The sequence below is a fragment of the Pinus tabuliformis genome, chromosome 2_2, assembly GCF_031772625.1.
Source record: "Pinus tabuliformis cultivar Carrire ecotype Pingquan chromosome 2_2, CPIR1, whole genome shotgun sequence".
Classification (NCBI taxonomy): domain Eukaryota; kingdom Viridiplantae; phylum Streptophyta; class Pinopsida; order Pinales; family Pinaceae; genus Pinus; species Pinus tabuliformis.
Window position 1 is genome coordinate 1,155,881,378 of NC_142300.1, and position 17,942 is coordinate 1,155,899,319.

Below are 17,942 nucleotides of genomic sequence, written 5' to 3' on the forward strand. Positions count from 1 at the left end.
AACCTTTTCCTCCACAAGATGCTCTCTTGCCAACCACCTCCCACAGAACCTCTCGACCATCAAGGGGTCTGAGGCGTAATTGGCCTTCCCCTCCATACATTTCTCTCCTGCCAACCACCTTCCACAGACCCTCTTGACCTTCAAAATGAGGCCCACTCAACCTTCTCCTCCACAAGATGCTCTCTTTCCAACCACAAGAATGAATCACCCCCCTTGTACTTTTACTTTCCCAAAGGGTGCAATACCATCTGTCTATATCATGGGTCATCAACATATCATGGGTCTATGGGTGCCAAGCACCATGGGTCTAAGGCTGGTATCCTGGCAGGCAATTTCATATACTCATAGCTGCTCCAGGAATCGTTCCAATAGTAGTTTCTTCCCTAGTTTATATAATAGGGTCTAGATCTTGGATTGGATCTGTTTTTGACATTTATACATGCAGCCCATGCACTGCCATAATGTACTTTCTTATTTAGCAGTCCCATTAACCTATTTGTGGTCATTTGTGTTGGACATTGGATAAACCAACACTCCCCATGTGTTTCGCGACATGGACTAACACCCTCTCATGGATCCTTATCTCTGGTGATGCAATCGTTGAATAACACCTGCGGGTTTTGGTCTAATGGCAATCGTGATTCCCAACAAGTGGTATCAGAGCGTAGGTCATGAGTTCGATACACACCTAGCTCGCGTTGGGAGGAGATTGTTGGACATTGGATAAATCAATGCTCCCCATGTGTTTCGCGACATGAACTAACCCCCTCTCATGGATCCTTATCTCTGGCGATGCGGTCGTTGACTAACACCTGTGGGTTTTGGTCTAACGACAATCGTGATCCCCAACAATTTGAACACGTGAAAATTATCTATTATTATTATTATTATCCATTGTGAATAGATTGTGACAGCCAAGGCTAACTGTATAATTTGTTTGAGGACTCGAGGACATCACTCTCCACCCCTTTTTTTATCTCCAGATTAAAGGCATGCAACATTCTTCCTCAAAGAGTTATTTGTCAGAGAATTCTTGGGAGGGTGTATCTCAAAGAACTCAATCATTCTCATATATTTTATGCATATGCATGGTAACATATCTCAGTACTTTTAGATCTTGATGGATAAATTAAGCACAAAAGTATCAAACATACGAGCAATTTAAACATCAGAATGAAACCTTAGATACATTGTCTTGTTATAGGCATAACTGTGTCTTATTTCCCAGTAACTAACAGGAAGTATCTTAGGTGCCTGAATTTCTATCTTCACTTTGAAATTCATAATCATAATACTGTGGCTTTTAGTACTGCTCACTTAACTAGTTTTTTCATGTCCAATAATGTTCCTTGATTTCAAGATCATTCCCTTCAGTTCATTTGAAAATATATCCAACCTAAACCATAGAAATTTGAATCTACCTTCAAACCAGCACCTACTCCTTTTACTGCCAATGTCCCAATCACATCATCAGCTTCTACTCCTGGAACCTGTTTTTAAATAAATATATTATAAACATATAAAAGACAACAAGGGAATCCTGAATTAGTTATAACTTATACCCATATTTCCAAAACCACACCTCGACAACCTTCACCGACATGGCCAGTAAAGCTGCCTTCAAATATTGGAGTGCCTGAACTATCGTATCAGGAGTAGGCATGCGATTGCTTTTGTAAGCAGGATATAAAGTATGCCTGAATGTTCGACCTGAATAACATGAAGACATGTACTAAATTAATAGTTTTTGGCATCCAGAAACATTAAAAGAACAAAACTATATATATAAGCAATCAATTTCTAAACTCAAACTAACTGCAAAAGATCTGTTTATGAAAAATATCCATTTCACCACAAAAAAATTAAGTTCTCTAAGCAAGCATAAACGAAAGGATAAGAAGGTTAAACAGAGTTACTTTAATGTGAGTAAATTATAAGGTGACATTAACTTGAGTGACTGATAGAATGAAAGTGACTTACAATATATGTAAAGTGACTTTTAAGTTAAGTTACCAGGATTTGGATCCGTATTCGGATATGGATCCACTAGTTTTTTGAAAAGCCAGGATCTGGATACAGCAAGTACAAACAGTATAAAATATTTTATAATTTTTAAAAATAAAAATTATATAAAAATGAAATAAAAACATATATTAATTTTTAAATATATAGTTTTTATATATAGTACTTATAAAAATATTTATTAGATGAATAATATCAAAATGTATATATTATTTACAAACATTAATTAAATTTATATAAATAAAAAATTTACAACTTCTATTTAAAATTTTAAATATAACACTTTAAAGTAATTAATAGTTTAATAATATTAAAATTAATGTATCATAATATTCAAACATTAATTACTATTTATTATATTTAAATTAAATGACCATTAAACTTACTTTATAGAACTTTTTATGAAATTCACTTTTTTACACTTGGAATAAACATAAAAATTAATTAGTATATCCAAAGTTTGTAGGTGATAATCTTGCATTAAAGTTTATAATCTTGCACCTCCATGCACCATGACTTCAAAAATGGGGTCCTTGTTCCCACACCCAACAAACATGAACCCTAGTTATCTTAGTAGTAAAGTTGTCTTTTCATGGGCAATTACAAGTACCAATAAGTGAGTATAATTTGTTGATTCTCTTATATTCAAATTATTATGCAAAGCCATTACATGAATCTCTTCAACATCTGAACTGTTAATATTATCAGTGCCTCTATAAATCCCCGCTTCCCCCTACCCTCCCACCACATTATTTTTTTCTCATTTTACAAGATATGGAAAAATAGACATAGGCATGAAGGAATTTTGCAATAAAAGGTTCATGAAGGATGTCACCAAGTAGACTATGCTAAAACAAAGGGGACAAAACCTGTTTATTTTGAAATACTGAGAATCGGCATAGTTTCTCATTTTTACAAAAAACCTTTCATCTGTATTACCACATCCAGCAGGCCCTTCAAGCCATCTAGATCCATCTCAAATAATGATATGGCTCAAATAAGGCCCAATTCCCTCTAGAATCTGTAACCATTTTGGAAACGGTATGAAACTGTAAAGTATTCATACCAGAGACATTATGAAATGAACCCCAACCATAACCACCAAAGGAATTATATATATATATATATATATGTGTGTGTGTGTGTGTGTGTGTGTGTGTGTGTGAAAATTCTATCACTGCAACATCTGATTTACTTTGCCTACTTATTTTCAATAAGTTATTTATGAAATTCCTTCAATAAACATTAAAATAAATTCTGCTGCAGATATCACACCATAATTCAGAAACAGACACATGCACAAGAATCAATACATCGACCCAGTTATTTTGGACAAAAGTCCCCGAAAAAACCCAATGTGGGAAAACCAGTGCAGCAAAGGAGGATTTTATCAGTGTTGATAATATCGGTATCGGGAAAATATCGGCGAGGGTCCAGAAAATATCTTATCGGCAATATCGGCGAAAATATCGGCAAAATATCGGCAAATATCGGCAAGCATAAAAAATGCATAATATATTCATTTTTTTCAGATTTTAAACATATAAAGCAATAACAACATGAAATAAACACATTGGCACATAAATATGAAGAAAACACTAATATATATGATGTCAAATAGAAATGATACATCAAAGGCGATAACAAATCCTACTGATCCCTAATAATTGTCCACTCAAGGACTCAAATGTGGAGAACCAATACAAAATAACATCACATATATAAAAGTATCTCATCATCATGAGTTATATGTAGCATAACAAATAAAAATAGCAACTATCTATCTGAAATCACTGCCCTCTCCCCCTTTTACGGGAAAACATGATGGGTTGTTTGCCAGGCTTGCCCCTAGTAGTAGGAGGCCCTGACCTTGCCTCTGCACCTAATGTCAAATAATGAGTGCTAGGTATGGGGCTATGCTCTCCTATATCTATAGCAAATGGTGTTGATGTCGATGCTCCCGTAGTGTCCTCCTCCTCCTCCTGCTCCTCTGAGTGCTGCTGCTCCTCTGACTCCGAGTCCTCCTCTTGCTGCCCCTGCTCTAATGGATCATCTGCCACTGGCTCTAACCATGAAGGTGACTCCTCCAAGAGGGGCTCCTCAGACTCCACCCTCCACGGAGACAATACATCAATATTGTCTAAGCTAAGTCACATGACACGAGGACACGAGACACGGAGGACACGTAAATACGAGTATTCAATACGAAACACAATGACCTGGAAACAAGACACGGGGGACACATTTTATATATATATATATATATACCGAAATAAAGTTTTTTATCCATATTAAATTGCAGGTTGCAACCTATCTAATCAAATTAAAATATAATTACTTCTCAAAGTTCATAGTTCACTTTAAAAAATAAATAGAATCAAAATTTACTATTTAGAAATTAGAATGTGATATGCTTGGTCTTGATTCTTGAATATTCAATGTTCATTGTTCATGTACAACTTACAAGCACATAAGAAAATAACTAAAGTCTAATCCTATTGATTTCCTCTGCCCCTCTTGTGAGAAAATGCCACAGCTTTCCCTTTCCCTCTAGATGTAGATGTTGGTGCTGGTGGAGTTGGCAGTGGAGTTTGTTATGCTCTAGAAGCTGAAGAACTAGAAGTAGGAGCTATAGGAGGTAGACCACGTCCTCTACTGGTGGCAGGGGTAGCCTGGGCAAGTGGTGTCACCTGGAAACATTACAATCTCCCAATCCTGAAATCCTAAAAAATTGACAAGTCTGCTGCATTTTGAATGAAATCTAAAATTCTACTTTCTCCATATGAAATCCAATGAGGCCGGAACCACTCTCAAACATCCTGAGTCATTTCATGGTAATGTTAAAAATTTAAGTAAAAGGATGAAAATGAAGATTAAGGAGAATGTCACTTTTACTTTAAGAATTTAACATTACCATGAATACCATATCAATACTAGGGCCTAGAACGCTCAAACCCTCCTTGGCAGAAACCACATAGCTCTCCCCTTCCTTCTCCAGCAACAAAAAATGAAAATGATATGAAAAAAAACCAAAATCGGATTTTTATAGGCCATGCGGAAAAATTTTACAGTCACTGGGCGATATTTTCGATCATCGCGCGATATTTTCGGAAATATCGGCGATATTTCGGAAATATCGCGATATGAAATATCGCCGAAAATATCGCGATATTTTGTCGGCGATATTTCGGCTCGCCGAAAATATCGCGATATTTCCGAATATCGCCGATATTTCGGCGATATTATCAACACTGGATTTTATTATTCAGCAATTCTTTCGTACAACAGGGTGCCAAACTGGCTTACCCAACAGAGAGAATAATTCTCCAGCACTTCTCCCAGTCCTAGCGTTAGCCTGGCTGGCCTCTGCGTAGCTCCCCAACACTCTGCGTCAGCCCTGGGCCTCTCTGTGTCACCCATGCAAGCCCTCTAGTGACTGCACAATCTGCTACTGCCTCTACATCTGCCTCTTCTGCTTCTGCGCTGGTCTTCTGATGTTGATCCTGACTCTCTGTTCCGTACTTGCTGCCTCCTGCTGCTCTCCAGACCACTAGTTCGAATTTCTCAACTAACCCCACTCCAGAAATCGAACTGACTTGTCTCCCTCAGTGTATGCTCCAACTGACCCTCAAGCCTCTTCTTATACTAATCATGTTGGTCCTTCAACGGTCGAGATTAAATCTCTAATCAACGGCTAAGATTAGATTTGGCTTGATCCATGACTTTTGAAACCTTCTAACCCAATTTTATATTAATACTCATTAATATTTTATTTTTCCTAAGTTTAGACTTAGGAACTCCATTAAAAAGATTAATTATTTTAATATCTCCCAAACAGGTTAGAATCTGCCCAAAACGTTTCTGGGTCTTGGAGATCTCATGCGCTTTAGCCACTCCACCAATTTTCATGGCTAGAGCACATCCGATGCTACCCCAAATCAACACTCCCTCTTAGCGAGGATTGTGCTCTAGTAATATTCCCCACTGAGCATTACTCTGATCATACAGCATCGGTACTTAGGTTGACGCTAAGCCTCCCTGCCCAACATCCTTTGCATTGCTGCATCCTGTACTGTTGCCCATGGCTCTATCACTACCACTGCTACATTTGTACTGCAGCTCCCTCTGCATCCGTGTTGTTGCTGGTCCATCTTCCCAACACTGCATCTGCACTGCAAACTCCTACTCATCATGTTGCATCGTGCTACTGCACTGCAACATCATACCCATTTCTGCTACTGAAATGGATTCTTTATCATCCCCATCTTCTCCCTGAAATAATCAAACTTGGTTCTTCCAAGGGCCTTGGTAAGGATGTCTACCACCTGTTCTCCTGTAGCAGTGTAGCTCAACTGTACAGCTCCTCGTTGGACACAGCCTCTGACAAAGTGACACCGGATATCAATATGCTTTGACCGATGGTGAAACACTGGATTCTCAGAGAGCTTGATGCAACTCTGATTATCGCACATGATCCTAGTCACCTCCATTTTTGTTTTGAATAGGTTAACAAGCAGTTTTCTAAGCCACATGGCCTCACACGAAGTTGTGCTCACTACCATATATTTTGCCTCAGATGAGCTCAGAGCCACGGACTTTTGTTTCCTACTGCACCAGGAAGTCATTCTTGATCCAATGTTGAAATAGTACCCAGAGGTACTTTTTCGATCCACTGAACTTCCTGCCCAATCTGCATCAGTAAATCCACTCAATCTGATATCCTTACCAATATTGCACGAAGCGACCCCCCCACGGTTCCAAGCCCCAAAGCGCGTCTCGTACGGAAGCGCCTAGGAAGCTTGGCCGGAAGCGCGCTTCCGAATTTTTTGCCGCTTCCTGGAAATTTGGAAGCGTGGTACGGAAGCACCGCTTCCAAAGCGTCGAAGCGCGCTTCGTACGGCGCTTCGGAGGAGGAAGCGTATGGGGTTAGGGTGACGAATGAAGGCAAAAAAAATATAAATATAGCAGATGCTCCCTCATGGTAATGTTAAATTCTTAAAGTAAAAGTGACATTCTCCTTTATTTTTCATTTTCATCATTTCACTTAAATTTTTAACATTACCATGAAATGACTCAGGATGTTTGAGAGTGGTTCCAGCCTCATTGGACTTCATATGGAGAAAATAGAATTTCATATCCTATTCAATATTCAGCAGACTTAACAGTTATCAGGAATTCAGGATCAATGGGATTGTGGCATTTCATTAGATTATATCAAGTATGAAGGTATGCGATTAGCATTTAATCAAGAGCACCAAGCCCCATATGTACCCTAGTGTTGGTGGTGTTAATTGTTGAACTCCTTTGTCACGCGGCACGCCCTTAGCAAAAAATTACCTTTCAATCAAGTCAAAATCATTGATCAAGCATGTTAAGCTTTTTCTACCATATTTTAAGTCTTGAATTAGATAGTTTGGTCAAAATTGGGCAATGTTGACTAATATCCCTAGACAATCAAGGTAGAGGCAAAGGCTAGACAAGAGGAGAAGAATCTAGATTCTAGATGGTTGATGCATCTAAATGGTTGATGCTCAAATAATTAATCATTAATGTACAATGGATGTTATATCTATCTTGATTTATGCATAAATATGCATGTTTTCATGTCTTCTACAATTAATTTGCTATTTGGGATGTTTGTTTTGAGTATAAATGCAAAAAAATATATAAAATATATATATATAGCAGACGATTCCGCGGACGCTTCGCTTCCTAGATTTTTGGAAATGACGCTTCCGCGTCCCCACTTCCAAAAAACGCTTCCGCTTCGCCCCCACTTCGTGCAACATTGATCCTTACCCTGGTGTACAAGAGTCCATAATCAAATGTTCCCTGTAACTACCTGAGAACATGTTTGGTTGCTACCCAGTGCGCCCTCTTTGGTTCCACCATGAACTGATTGAGGGTGTTGACAGCATAGCAAATGTCTGGCCTGGTATTGACTAGATACATCAGGGACCCTATGAGTTGCATGTATAAGGCGGGATCAACATCCTTGTCTTCTAATGCATCAATGTTCTTCCAGTTGGTGATCATTGGAGTAGCCATGGGTCTACAGTCCTCCATCCTGAATATTTTCAAGATTTCTGTAGCATACCTCCCTTGCCCAAGAAAGATCTCTCCCTTCTGCTACCAAACTTCCAACCCTAGGAAATAATGCATTCGTCCCAAATCCTTCATATCGAATTCTGTGGCTAGATTCTTGTTCAAGTCACCAATGAGCCTAGATGATCCTGTCAGAAAGAGATCATCCACATACAATACTAAGATTAGCAGCTCATTCTCTACAACCAGATAGTAGAGATTTGGATCCGCATCACTCTTGACAAATCCCATCTTCTGCAAGTAGCCATCGATTCGACCATACCATGCTCTAGGTCCCTGTTTCAGCCCATACAGGGCTTTCTTCAACCTGCATACATGAGACTTCTTCTCATGTGTCTCAAATCCCTCTGGTTGTTCAATGTATACCTCTTCTTCTATTGCCTCATTCAGAAAAGTTGTTTTGACATCCATCTAATGAATCTCCCACCCCATCTGTGCTGCAAGAGATATCACGGTCCTAATAGATGTATACCTAGCTACTGGGGCGAAGGTTTCCTCGTAGTCAATTCCTTCCTTTTGAGCATACCCCTTAGCCACAAACCTGGCCTTATATTTCTCAACACTGTCGTTTGCAACGTATTTGATCTTGTAGATCCATCTCAAACCTACCACTGAGCTCTCTTGAGGCCTTGGCACTACCTCCCAAACATCATTCACCATTATGGAGTTGTACTCCTCTACCATCGCATCTAGCCAAATCTGATGTTGAGCTGCCTCCTGGAAACTAGCAGGCTCCCCATCCTGAGCTACTAATGCCTGATATCTATCTGGTTGTTTTCACTCCCTCTTATTGTTTCTTGGCGCACCGATGAAGTCCTCTGCATCTCATAGAATCTGACGAAGTTCCCTGCTAGTTCTTCCTCTGCCAGAAGGTGCTTCTATTAGCCCCCCCTCATCCTGTGAATCTTCATGATCCGAGGAAGAATTCATTACTTCCGTTGGTTGAAGAGGTTTAACCAATGGCTCCTCTTTCTCCCAATTCTGTTTGAAAAAATATGGTACCTCTCCCTGCTGGAGTACACTTTGCCTTATTCCCCATGGTGATCTGAAAGTTCATCTTCTCTTCTCGATAATCTGAGAAACATTCCCTAATTCTCGTCATATGTCAAGAGGCTCCACTGTCTATATACCATACTTTTGATGATGCAGAACTAGTCATACAAGCCACTTCTTCTTCCAGCCTAGAAGCCAACATAGAGAAATCGAAATCACTTTCTCTTGTGCAGATTTCTGAAAATCTATGTGAGTCTCCTGACGTGGATGCCTCCGCATCATGGTCTCAACCCATAACTGATTTTCCCTTTTTGCCTATGATTACTTCCTCTGATACCATGTGAAAATTCTATCACTGCAACATCTGATTTACTTTGCCTACTTATTTCCAATAAGTTATTTATGAAATTCCTTCAATAAACATTAAAATAAATTCTGCTGCAGATATCACACCATAATTCAAAAACAAACACATGCACAAGAATCAACACATCGACACAGTTATTTTGGACAATAGTCCCCGGAAAAATCCAATGTGGGAAAATTGGTGCAGCAAGGGAGGATTTTATTATTCAACAATTCTTTCGTACAACAGGGTGCCAAACTAGCTTACCCAATAGAAATAATAATTCTCCAGCACTTCTCCCAGTCCCAGCATCAGCCTGGCTAACCTCTACGTAACTCCCCAAGCGTCAACCCCTGCTTGTCGCGTCAACCCTGGGCCTCTCTACGTCACCCACGCAGGCCCTCTAGTGACTACGCAATCTGCTATTGCCTTTGCGTCTGCCTCTTCTGCTTCTGCGCTAGTCTTCTGGCGTTGATCCTGAGTCTCTGTTCCGTAGTTGCTGCCTCTTGCTGCTCTCCAGACCATTAGTTCGAATTTCTCAGCTAACCCCGCTCCAGAAATCGAGCTGACTGGTCTCCCTCAGTGTATCCTCCAACTGACCCTCAAGCCTCTTATACTTTTCATGTTGGTCCTTCAACGGCCGAGATTAAATCTCTAATCAACAGCTAATATTAGATTTGGCTTGATCCATGACTTTTGGAACCATCTAACCCAGTTTTATATTAATACTCATCAATATTTTATTTTTCCTAAGTTTAGACTTTGGAACTCCATTAAAAATATGAATTATTTTAATATCTCCCAAACTGGTTAGAATCTGCGCAAACCATTTCTGGGTCTTGGAGATCTCATGTGTTTTAGCCTCTCCACCAATTGTCATGGCTAGAGCACATCCAATGCTACCCCAAATCAACAATATATATATGATGAGTACCAAATATATAACTTCATCAGTGCTAACACATCCAACAGGGCCTTCAATCCATCTAGATCCGTATCAAATACTGATATGGCTCATATAAGGCCCAATTCCCTCTAGAATCAGGAACCATTTTGGAAACAATACGAAACTGTAGAGGATTCATATTAGAGATATCATGAAAAGGAACCTAACCATATCCACCAAAGAAAAAATCACTCGAGGAAACATATACTATATTCACATATATATAATTTTATATTTATCTATATTTTATAAACATATACATTTATATATTTTATGTACGCACACACACACATATACCAAATACATAAGTTGGAAACCCCATGGGCACAAATCAAGCCATGTGTACAAGTTGGTGTGACCCAGGCAAGGTGCGATCCCTGGATGATTTTGACAGCTTAGATGCCTCTAGGTCGTAGTTTCTGAAGCCACAGGTTAGTCTCACTAGTTTGCAGACAAACTACAAACCAAAAAAAAAACAATGTGTATATACAAATGAATATTTGAAATTTTGAAGTATCTCAATCTGCTGCTGCCATTGTCACCTAAGTCACTGGGTTCAATGAATAAAATCCTTGGGATACGAAATTCGCCGAACCTCAACGCAATCCGAACAAATTCATTTTTGTTTGTTGAATTTCATGTTGAACTCAAATTTATGTCGAACCCAAGCCCGAACCCGTATACAAACACAAACAAAATAAACAAATTTGTCAAAAGATCGATGAAATTTTTGTTAGGGTTTTTGTGGTTCGGTAATTTTTCAGCATTTATAATTTAAACAAAAAAAGTTAAAGTGGTCACTAGTAACCCTAATGACGCTAAAACTTGGCACGCACGAAAATCTCACTCTCCACTCCATTACGCCACCAGCCCACCATCGAGTCTTGACTCCTGCACACTCGATCCCTTAGTGGCAACCTGGATGTTGAGAGTCTCATGGTGGATCATTTTAATTCCACGTGCCAGTGAAGTCTCCAGACTTGGCGCTACAATTCTAAAAGGATTTAAAATCGTTTTATCAATGCGTAATGATAGGCCAAAGATGACTTGCAAACCACACGTGGAAGTGATTACCTACTACGTGGATAAATTATCCTTTTTTTTCAACATTCACACAAATCTCAGTTTTCTGTTAACTAAGGGTGTGCATTAAAAAAAGTTGATTGCCAAAACAACGTGTCAGTATCCATTTTATTACAATGAACACTACCTTAAAAAAAAATTGAAATGCTTTTATGAAATTGTAATGATTGCTTTAAAATCCTGACAAAAAATATAAGAATATTATAAAAAAAGTGGTAGGAAAATACATGAAGTAACCAAATATTTGATTTACAGATTGAGGTGCTTTGAAGTTTGCATGCTAATTTGATTTTTTAATTTCCCTTGCACAGTTTATAGTGATTTTTTGCTTTTTAAGGGGCTAATCTACATGATTTATTTGTGAAGAACTGAATTTTAAGTGCCGAACCTTATTCGAATTTTAAAGACGTTGAACTCGAACACGAACACGAATATGGTGACTTGGATTGTCGCCAAGACATCACCAGTAATCTGGTGCACTGTGAAAATCTCTAGTTCAATTTCCACGGGCTTGGATGCACTAAATCCACACCACCTGTTCTACACCAAGTACCATCCTCAAAATGGTAGAGGGTCCCAGGAGTTACCTAGGGAGATATTTCTGAGGAAGAAAAAAAGTGAATATATGGATTAATCGATATAAACATATTCATTAAAAAACTTATTCGTATACACACACACACAGAACTTATTGGTATATGGCTATATATGTATGGATATTTTTTTGTGCACCGTGTACTTCTTTATGTACTTTTGTTGTTGTATCTAGAAATATCATATCAAACATATTTTAAATCTCCCATGTAACTTTATCAGTATCTGTATCTTAGTAACTTAAGCTGTCTGTAAATAATAGCAGTGTTGATAATATCGGTATCGGGAAAATATCGGCGAGGGTCCAGAAAATATCTTATTGGCAATATCGGCGAAAATATCGGCAAAATATCGGCAAATATCGGCAAGCATAAAAAATGCATAATATATTCATTTTTTTCAGATTTTTAAACATATAAAGCAATAACAACATGAAATAAACACACTGGCACATAAATATGAAGAAAACACTGATATATATGATGTCAAATAGAAATGATACATCAAAGGCGATACCAAATCCTGCTGATCCCTGATAATTGTCCATTCAAGGACTCAAATATGGAGAACCAATACAAAATAACATCACATATATAAAATTATCTCATCATCATGAGTTATATGTAGCATAACAAATAAAACTAGTAGCTATCTATCTGAAATCACTGCCCTCTCCCCCTTTTACGGGAAAACATGATGGGCTGTTTGCCAGGCTTGCCCCTAGTAGTAGGAGGCCCTGACCCTGCCTCTGCACCTAATGTCAAATAATGAGTGCTAGGTATGGGGCTATGCTCTCCTATATCTATAGCAGATGGTGTTGATGCTGATGCTCCCGCAGTGTCCTCCTCCTCCTCCTACTCCTCCTTTGAGTGCTGCTACTCCTCTGACTCCGAGTCCTCCTCTTGCTGCCCCTGCTCTAATGGATCATCTGCCACTGGCTCTAACCATGAAGGTGACTCCTCCAAGAGGGGCTCCTCAAACTCCACCCTCCACAGAGACAATACATCAATATTGTCTAAGCTAAGTCACATGACACGAGGACACGAGACACAGAGGACACGTAAATACGAGTATTCATTACGAAACGCAACGACCTGGAAACAAGACATGGGGGACACGTTTTATATATATATATATATATATATATATATATATATACAGAAATATAGTTTTTTATCCATATTAAATTGCAGGTTGCAGCTTATCTAATCAAATTAAAATATAATTACTTCTCAAAGTTCATAATTCACTTTAAAAAAATAAATAGAATCAAAATTTACTATTTAGAAATTAGAATGTGATATGCTTGGTCTTGATTCTTGAATATTCAATGTTCATTGTTCATGTACAACTTACAAGCACATAAGAAAATAACTAAAGTCTAATCCTATTGATTTCCTCTGCCCCTCTTGCGAGAAAATGCCACAACTTTCCCTTTCCCTCTAGATGTAGTTGCTGGTGCTGGTGGAGTTGGCAGTGGAGTTTGCTATGCTCTAGAGGCTGAAGAACTAGAAGTAGGAGCTATAGGAGGTAGACCACGTCCCCTACTGGTGGCAGGGGTAGCCTGGGCAGGTGGTGTCACCTGGAAACATTACAATCTCCCAATCCTGAAATCCTAAAAAACTGATAAGTCTGCTGCATTTTGAATGAAATCTAAAATTCTACTTTCTCCATATGAAATCCAATGAGGCCGGAACCACTCTCAAACATCCTGAGTCATTTCATGGTAATGTTAAAAATTTAAGTAAAAGGATGAAAATGAAGATTAAGGAGAATGTCACTTTTACTTTAAGAATTTAACATTACCATGAATAGCATATCAATACTAGGGCCTAGAACGCTCAAACCCTCCTTGGCAGCAACCGCATAGCCCTCCCCTTCCTTCTCCAGCAATCAAAAATGAAAACGATATGAAAAAAACCAAAATCGGATTTTTATAGGTCATGCGGAAATTTTTTACGGTCACCGGGCGATATTTTCGATTGTCGCGCGATATTTTTGGAAATATCGGCGATATTTCGGAAATATCGCGATATAAAATATCGCCGAAAATATCGCGATATTTTGTCGGCGATATTTCGGCTCGCCGAAAATATCGCGATATTTCCGAATATCGCCGATATTTCGGCGATATTATCAACACTGAATAATAGTATAAAAATATTTTAATAATAATAATAATAATAACCATTTTTAAGGTCACAGCCAAGCTAGACACCAAATTGGTGTATGAGACCCCCTTGTTTGTGGGACAAGGGACCCACCTCCGCGCTGCGATTTGACTGCTAAGTCTACAAAGGCATACATACTCTACCCCCCTCTAGTTTTGAACCTGTGACCTCTTAAGAGGAAACACATGCTCTTAACCATTAGACCCACTCAAGCTGTATCATTAGGCCCACTCAAGCTGTAATAAAATGATCAAAAAATAGTAGACCCTGGAAATTAAGAAATATATACTAGCAATAAAATCAAACAATAGCGGACTGTGAGAAGGATAACTCAAATGTGCTTCGTATATAGTTGAAATAGAAAAGTAATAAGTGACAGAAATGGGGGCTGCCATGTCAAAATATCTACTTTCTTAATAATCAATTTTGAATTGTATCCTTTTTTTTATATAAGTTTTATGATATGGTTGTAACATACTTCTGTCCAGCACCTTACCTTAATCTTTCCCTGTTAAAGTTTTTTCGATTGGTTCAATACAGTTCTATTGCCTTTTCAACTTCAATGGGATGAAATACAAGCAATATTTCTGGTCTTCAAAATATGCTTGCTGAAATGAAGGGCAATTTTGAACATCAATGAAATTTGCAGAAATCTAAACCCCGAAGAAATCAATAACAACAAAGATAGCATCGAACAGAAAAACAATAACGAACTTGAGTGAGCAGAAAATGTCTCTGGGACTACAAAATGATGTGTATAATAAAGAAAGGAGGTGCACAAGGCATCTCCTCCCGCATGATGTAAGGGAGTATTTATAGCCTCAATAACGTAATCAAGATAAAAACAAAATGAATAACTATTAGTATAAGGAACGTGTATCTAAAAGCAATTCTACTTATCCTTCCAAACAACTATACAGTTCCCCTAGGACCTATTGAAGTGTGCTGCCTAGATAAGATAAGATAATCTCAATAATGTCAAACAAATGACCAGAAAAATAGGTCAATGGGACTGAAGAAGACTACAATCAGTATGAATACAATGTCGGAGTGCAAGTGCAACTCCTAGAAAATGCTGAAAAAACATAAACAAAGGAGGAAACAAGTGGTAGTACAACCAGTATCAATACAATGCAGGAGTGGAAGCGCAACTCCTAGGAAAAGCTGAAAATAACATAAAGAAAGAAAGAAATTGCACTCTCTAGAGCAATTATGTTACAGGTGTCTTCGAGAAAACCTTACAGTTAATCCTACAGGTTCTGTATTTCATCTAAAGAGGAGGCTCTTAATCATGTTAAGATATAACAAAAGGTACTGAAAATTACCAAGTTTGGTTGAAAAGCCTAAATCTTCAAGTTTGAGTTCAGAATGACCATGTTGTCAATCCTTAATATCTAACTTGGTCAGAAATCAGAACCTTACCTGTTGACCCACAAAATTCTTGGCATAGGTTGGGAGGATTGTAACCAAATTCGATTCCTGTAAAGAAAATTATTCATCCAAATGTTACTGAAGGATCAACAATCTGGAATCCTCTGCAATGAACAGCTTGAATAAATGAGAGATTAAAGATTCTCATGGGTTCCGAGGATCTAATATGGCAATGGTAATATACACAAGGATACACGAAATAGTGTTAAATTTCTAGCATAATATTACTATGTTGCCATCCAAGGCAATGCATTTTAATGTTAGCAGGTTCATGAACACTGTAAGTACAATGGAGTACTCACAAACACCCTTGCTACAAAGTCTAGCAGAGCCAACAGTTTGTTGAGACTATGGCATGAACTAAAAATCTACAAGCGATGTTGCACACCAATGTTGCAAATATCATCTCAGAAAATATATCACCTAGGGCCCAGAAAGAAACTTATCAGAAATATCAGCGAAAACATTGAAATATCGGAAAATTTGATAACCATAATCTTGGACCTGGAAAACTCAGAAAAACTCCAAAATCAGCAACCTAAAAAGCTCGGAAAAATTGGCAGGAATAGGAGATTCTTACAACACTCCCACACACCAACAACAAATTTTTGTTCTGCTTTGACAGGTGTAGCAAACAAAATTTTAGTTGTCAAGGAAGTTGACCTTCAGCATTGCAGGTATACACATGCCATCCCTACACATAATTTAAGCTACCCAGAAGATGCAGTAGTGGAATTCTGATCAAACTTCCAAGAGACAGATAATTTAAACAAACATTCGGAAATAGCTCAGACAAATTTTTCCTAAAGAAAAATCTAAATATTTGTACATAGACAGTGACATAATCGTCAAATTGTGCATAATTAATGTAGATTTTGCAAATAGATAAGATATTTACAGAGAATAAAATAATTTTAAGACTATAAAATGAAATTAGGATGTGAAAAGTTATGGCCAATGAAAAGGAAAATATCAGCTCGGTTGTATTCGAATTTCGTACAAAGCAGATGCATGTACAGATGATCTCCCTTCTCAAGTAAAACTCTCCATTTTCATTTTTCTGACATTCATCTCATCTACCTTTGTTCCTGTGTTGAATCTGCCATCTCTTTTATTTTCATGGAATCAGAGCTCGAAGGCCTAGAGGAGAGTGGGCAATCCCTAGAGTCAAGCATTGTTTCAAGTTCTCCCTTTTGCTTAAAGCTGCCTTTGGTCATATGTATAACACGCTAGAGTCTATTGAAAGAATGTTAAGCTTGTTTATGAAGGGCATGTTACCCACCACCAGTGCGTGACCCCTATAGGAGAATTTTCTCTTAGATTTGTCTTCAGCCAGCAGCCGGCGGCCCCTTGCAGCCACTTGATAGCTCTATGTGCTACTATTTTCCGCCACCTGAGCCAGTCATTGTGTGTCCTCGCTTATCTGTCATGATCGTATGTTTGAAGGTGGGCCATCCAACCCCGAAGGTATGACTTTTCATTATGTAATTGGGTGTTTATGCTTGCTTTTCTTGGGCACATTTGGGCATGGATTAGTGGGGGAATTCAGCGGAAAGAACAAGCTTTGACTATACTCTTGTTCCCTTACCTCAACTTGGGGGTTAATCTTGTATCCTAGTCCCACGGGATCTCCTTTACTGGCTACTAGCTTTAGGAGTGGCACTACATGGGATACCTTGATTTTGGCCTCATGATCCCGCTTCCCGAAACCATATCTCACTCCCCTCCACTCATTACAAGCCCTTTTCACATTTTCCCCATCTGGGTCCACATTTGTCCATTGGGTCAACAAGGTGTTAGCCTCCCCCTCCCCCCTTGTCCACACCTTAGGTCAAGCCTGGAACAATGTCCTGGAGGTTGATGCAGCTAAATAGACAAAAGCAAAGTATGGCCAGATACAATAGGAAATGTACCACAAAATGCAAAAATGACCGGGACATTAAAATTTAACACATGGGCAAAAGCCAAACATGACCTCTACCCCCTATCATTATGGCCATCACCTTGGTTCCTAGGACCCCTATGAGTGCCATTTTCATCATTAAGGAACCCATGATTGTCCCAACCCCTGGTGGGCAATGAACTGCCCCACCTTAAGGGGGTAAACACTGTTATATCTTACGCATCATGCTCTCATCCCCTTGAGCTCCGAGCAGTAAAATGAAGAAAAATCAATAAAAGGAAAAGGCATATGAAAAAGGGTGGAAAAACAAAGGTCGGGGTAACTCATGTACCATGATTTCTCCCTCCT

At 38.6% G+C, this 17,942-nt stretch overlaps 1 protein-coding gene across 1 annotated transcript in view; it reads right to left on the bottom strand.

Annotated features, from left to right (window-relative positions):
• LOC149197497 (uncharacterized) overlaps nucleotides 1-17,942 on the bottom strand; it is a 265,068-nt gene that overhangs the window by 103,046 nt on the left and 144,080 nt on the right. The window contains exons 4-6 of the mRNA XM_089408710.1: nucleotides 15,683-15,739; nucleotides 1,583-1,710; nucleotides 1,422-1,490 (exon numbers count right to left, since the gene is read on the bottom strand). Coding sequence (XP_089264836.1) covers nucleotides 1,422-1,490; nucleotides 1,583-1,710; nucleotides 15,683-15,739 — 254 coding nt within the window. The remainder of the gene's footprint in view (nucleotides 1-1,421; nucleotides 1,491-1,582; nucleotides 1,711-15,682; nucleotides 15,740-17,942) is intronic.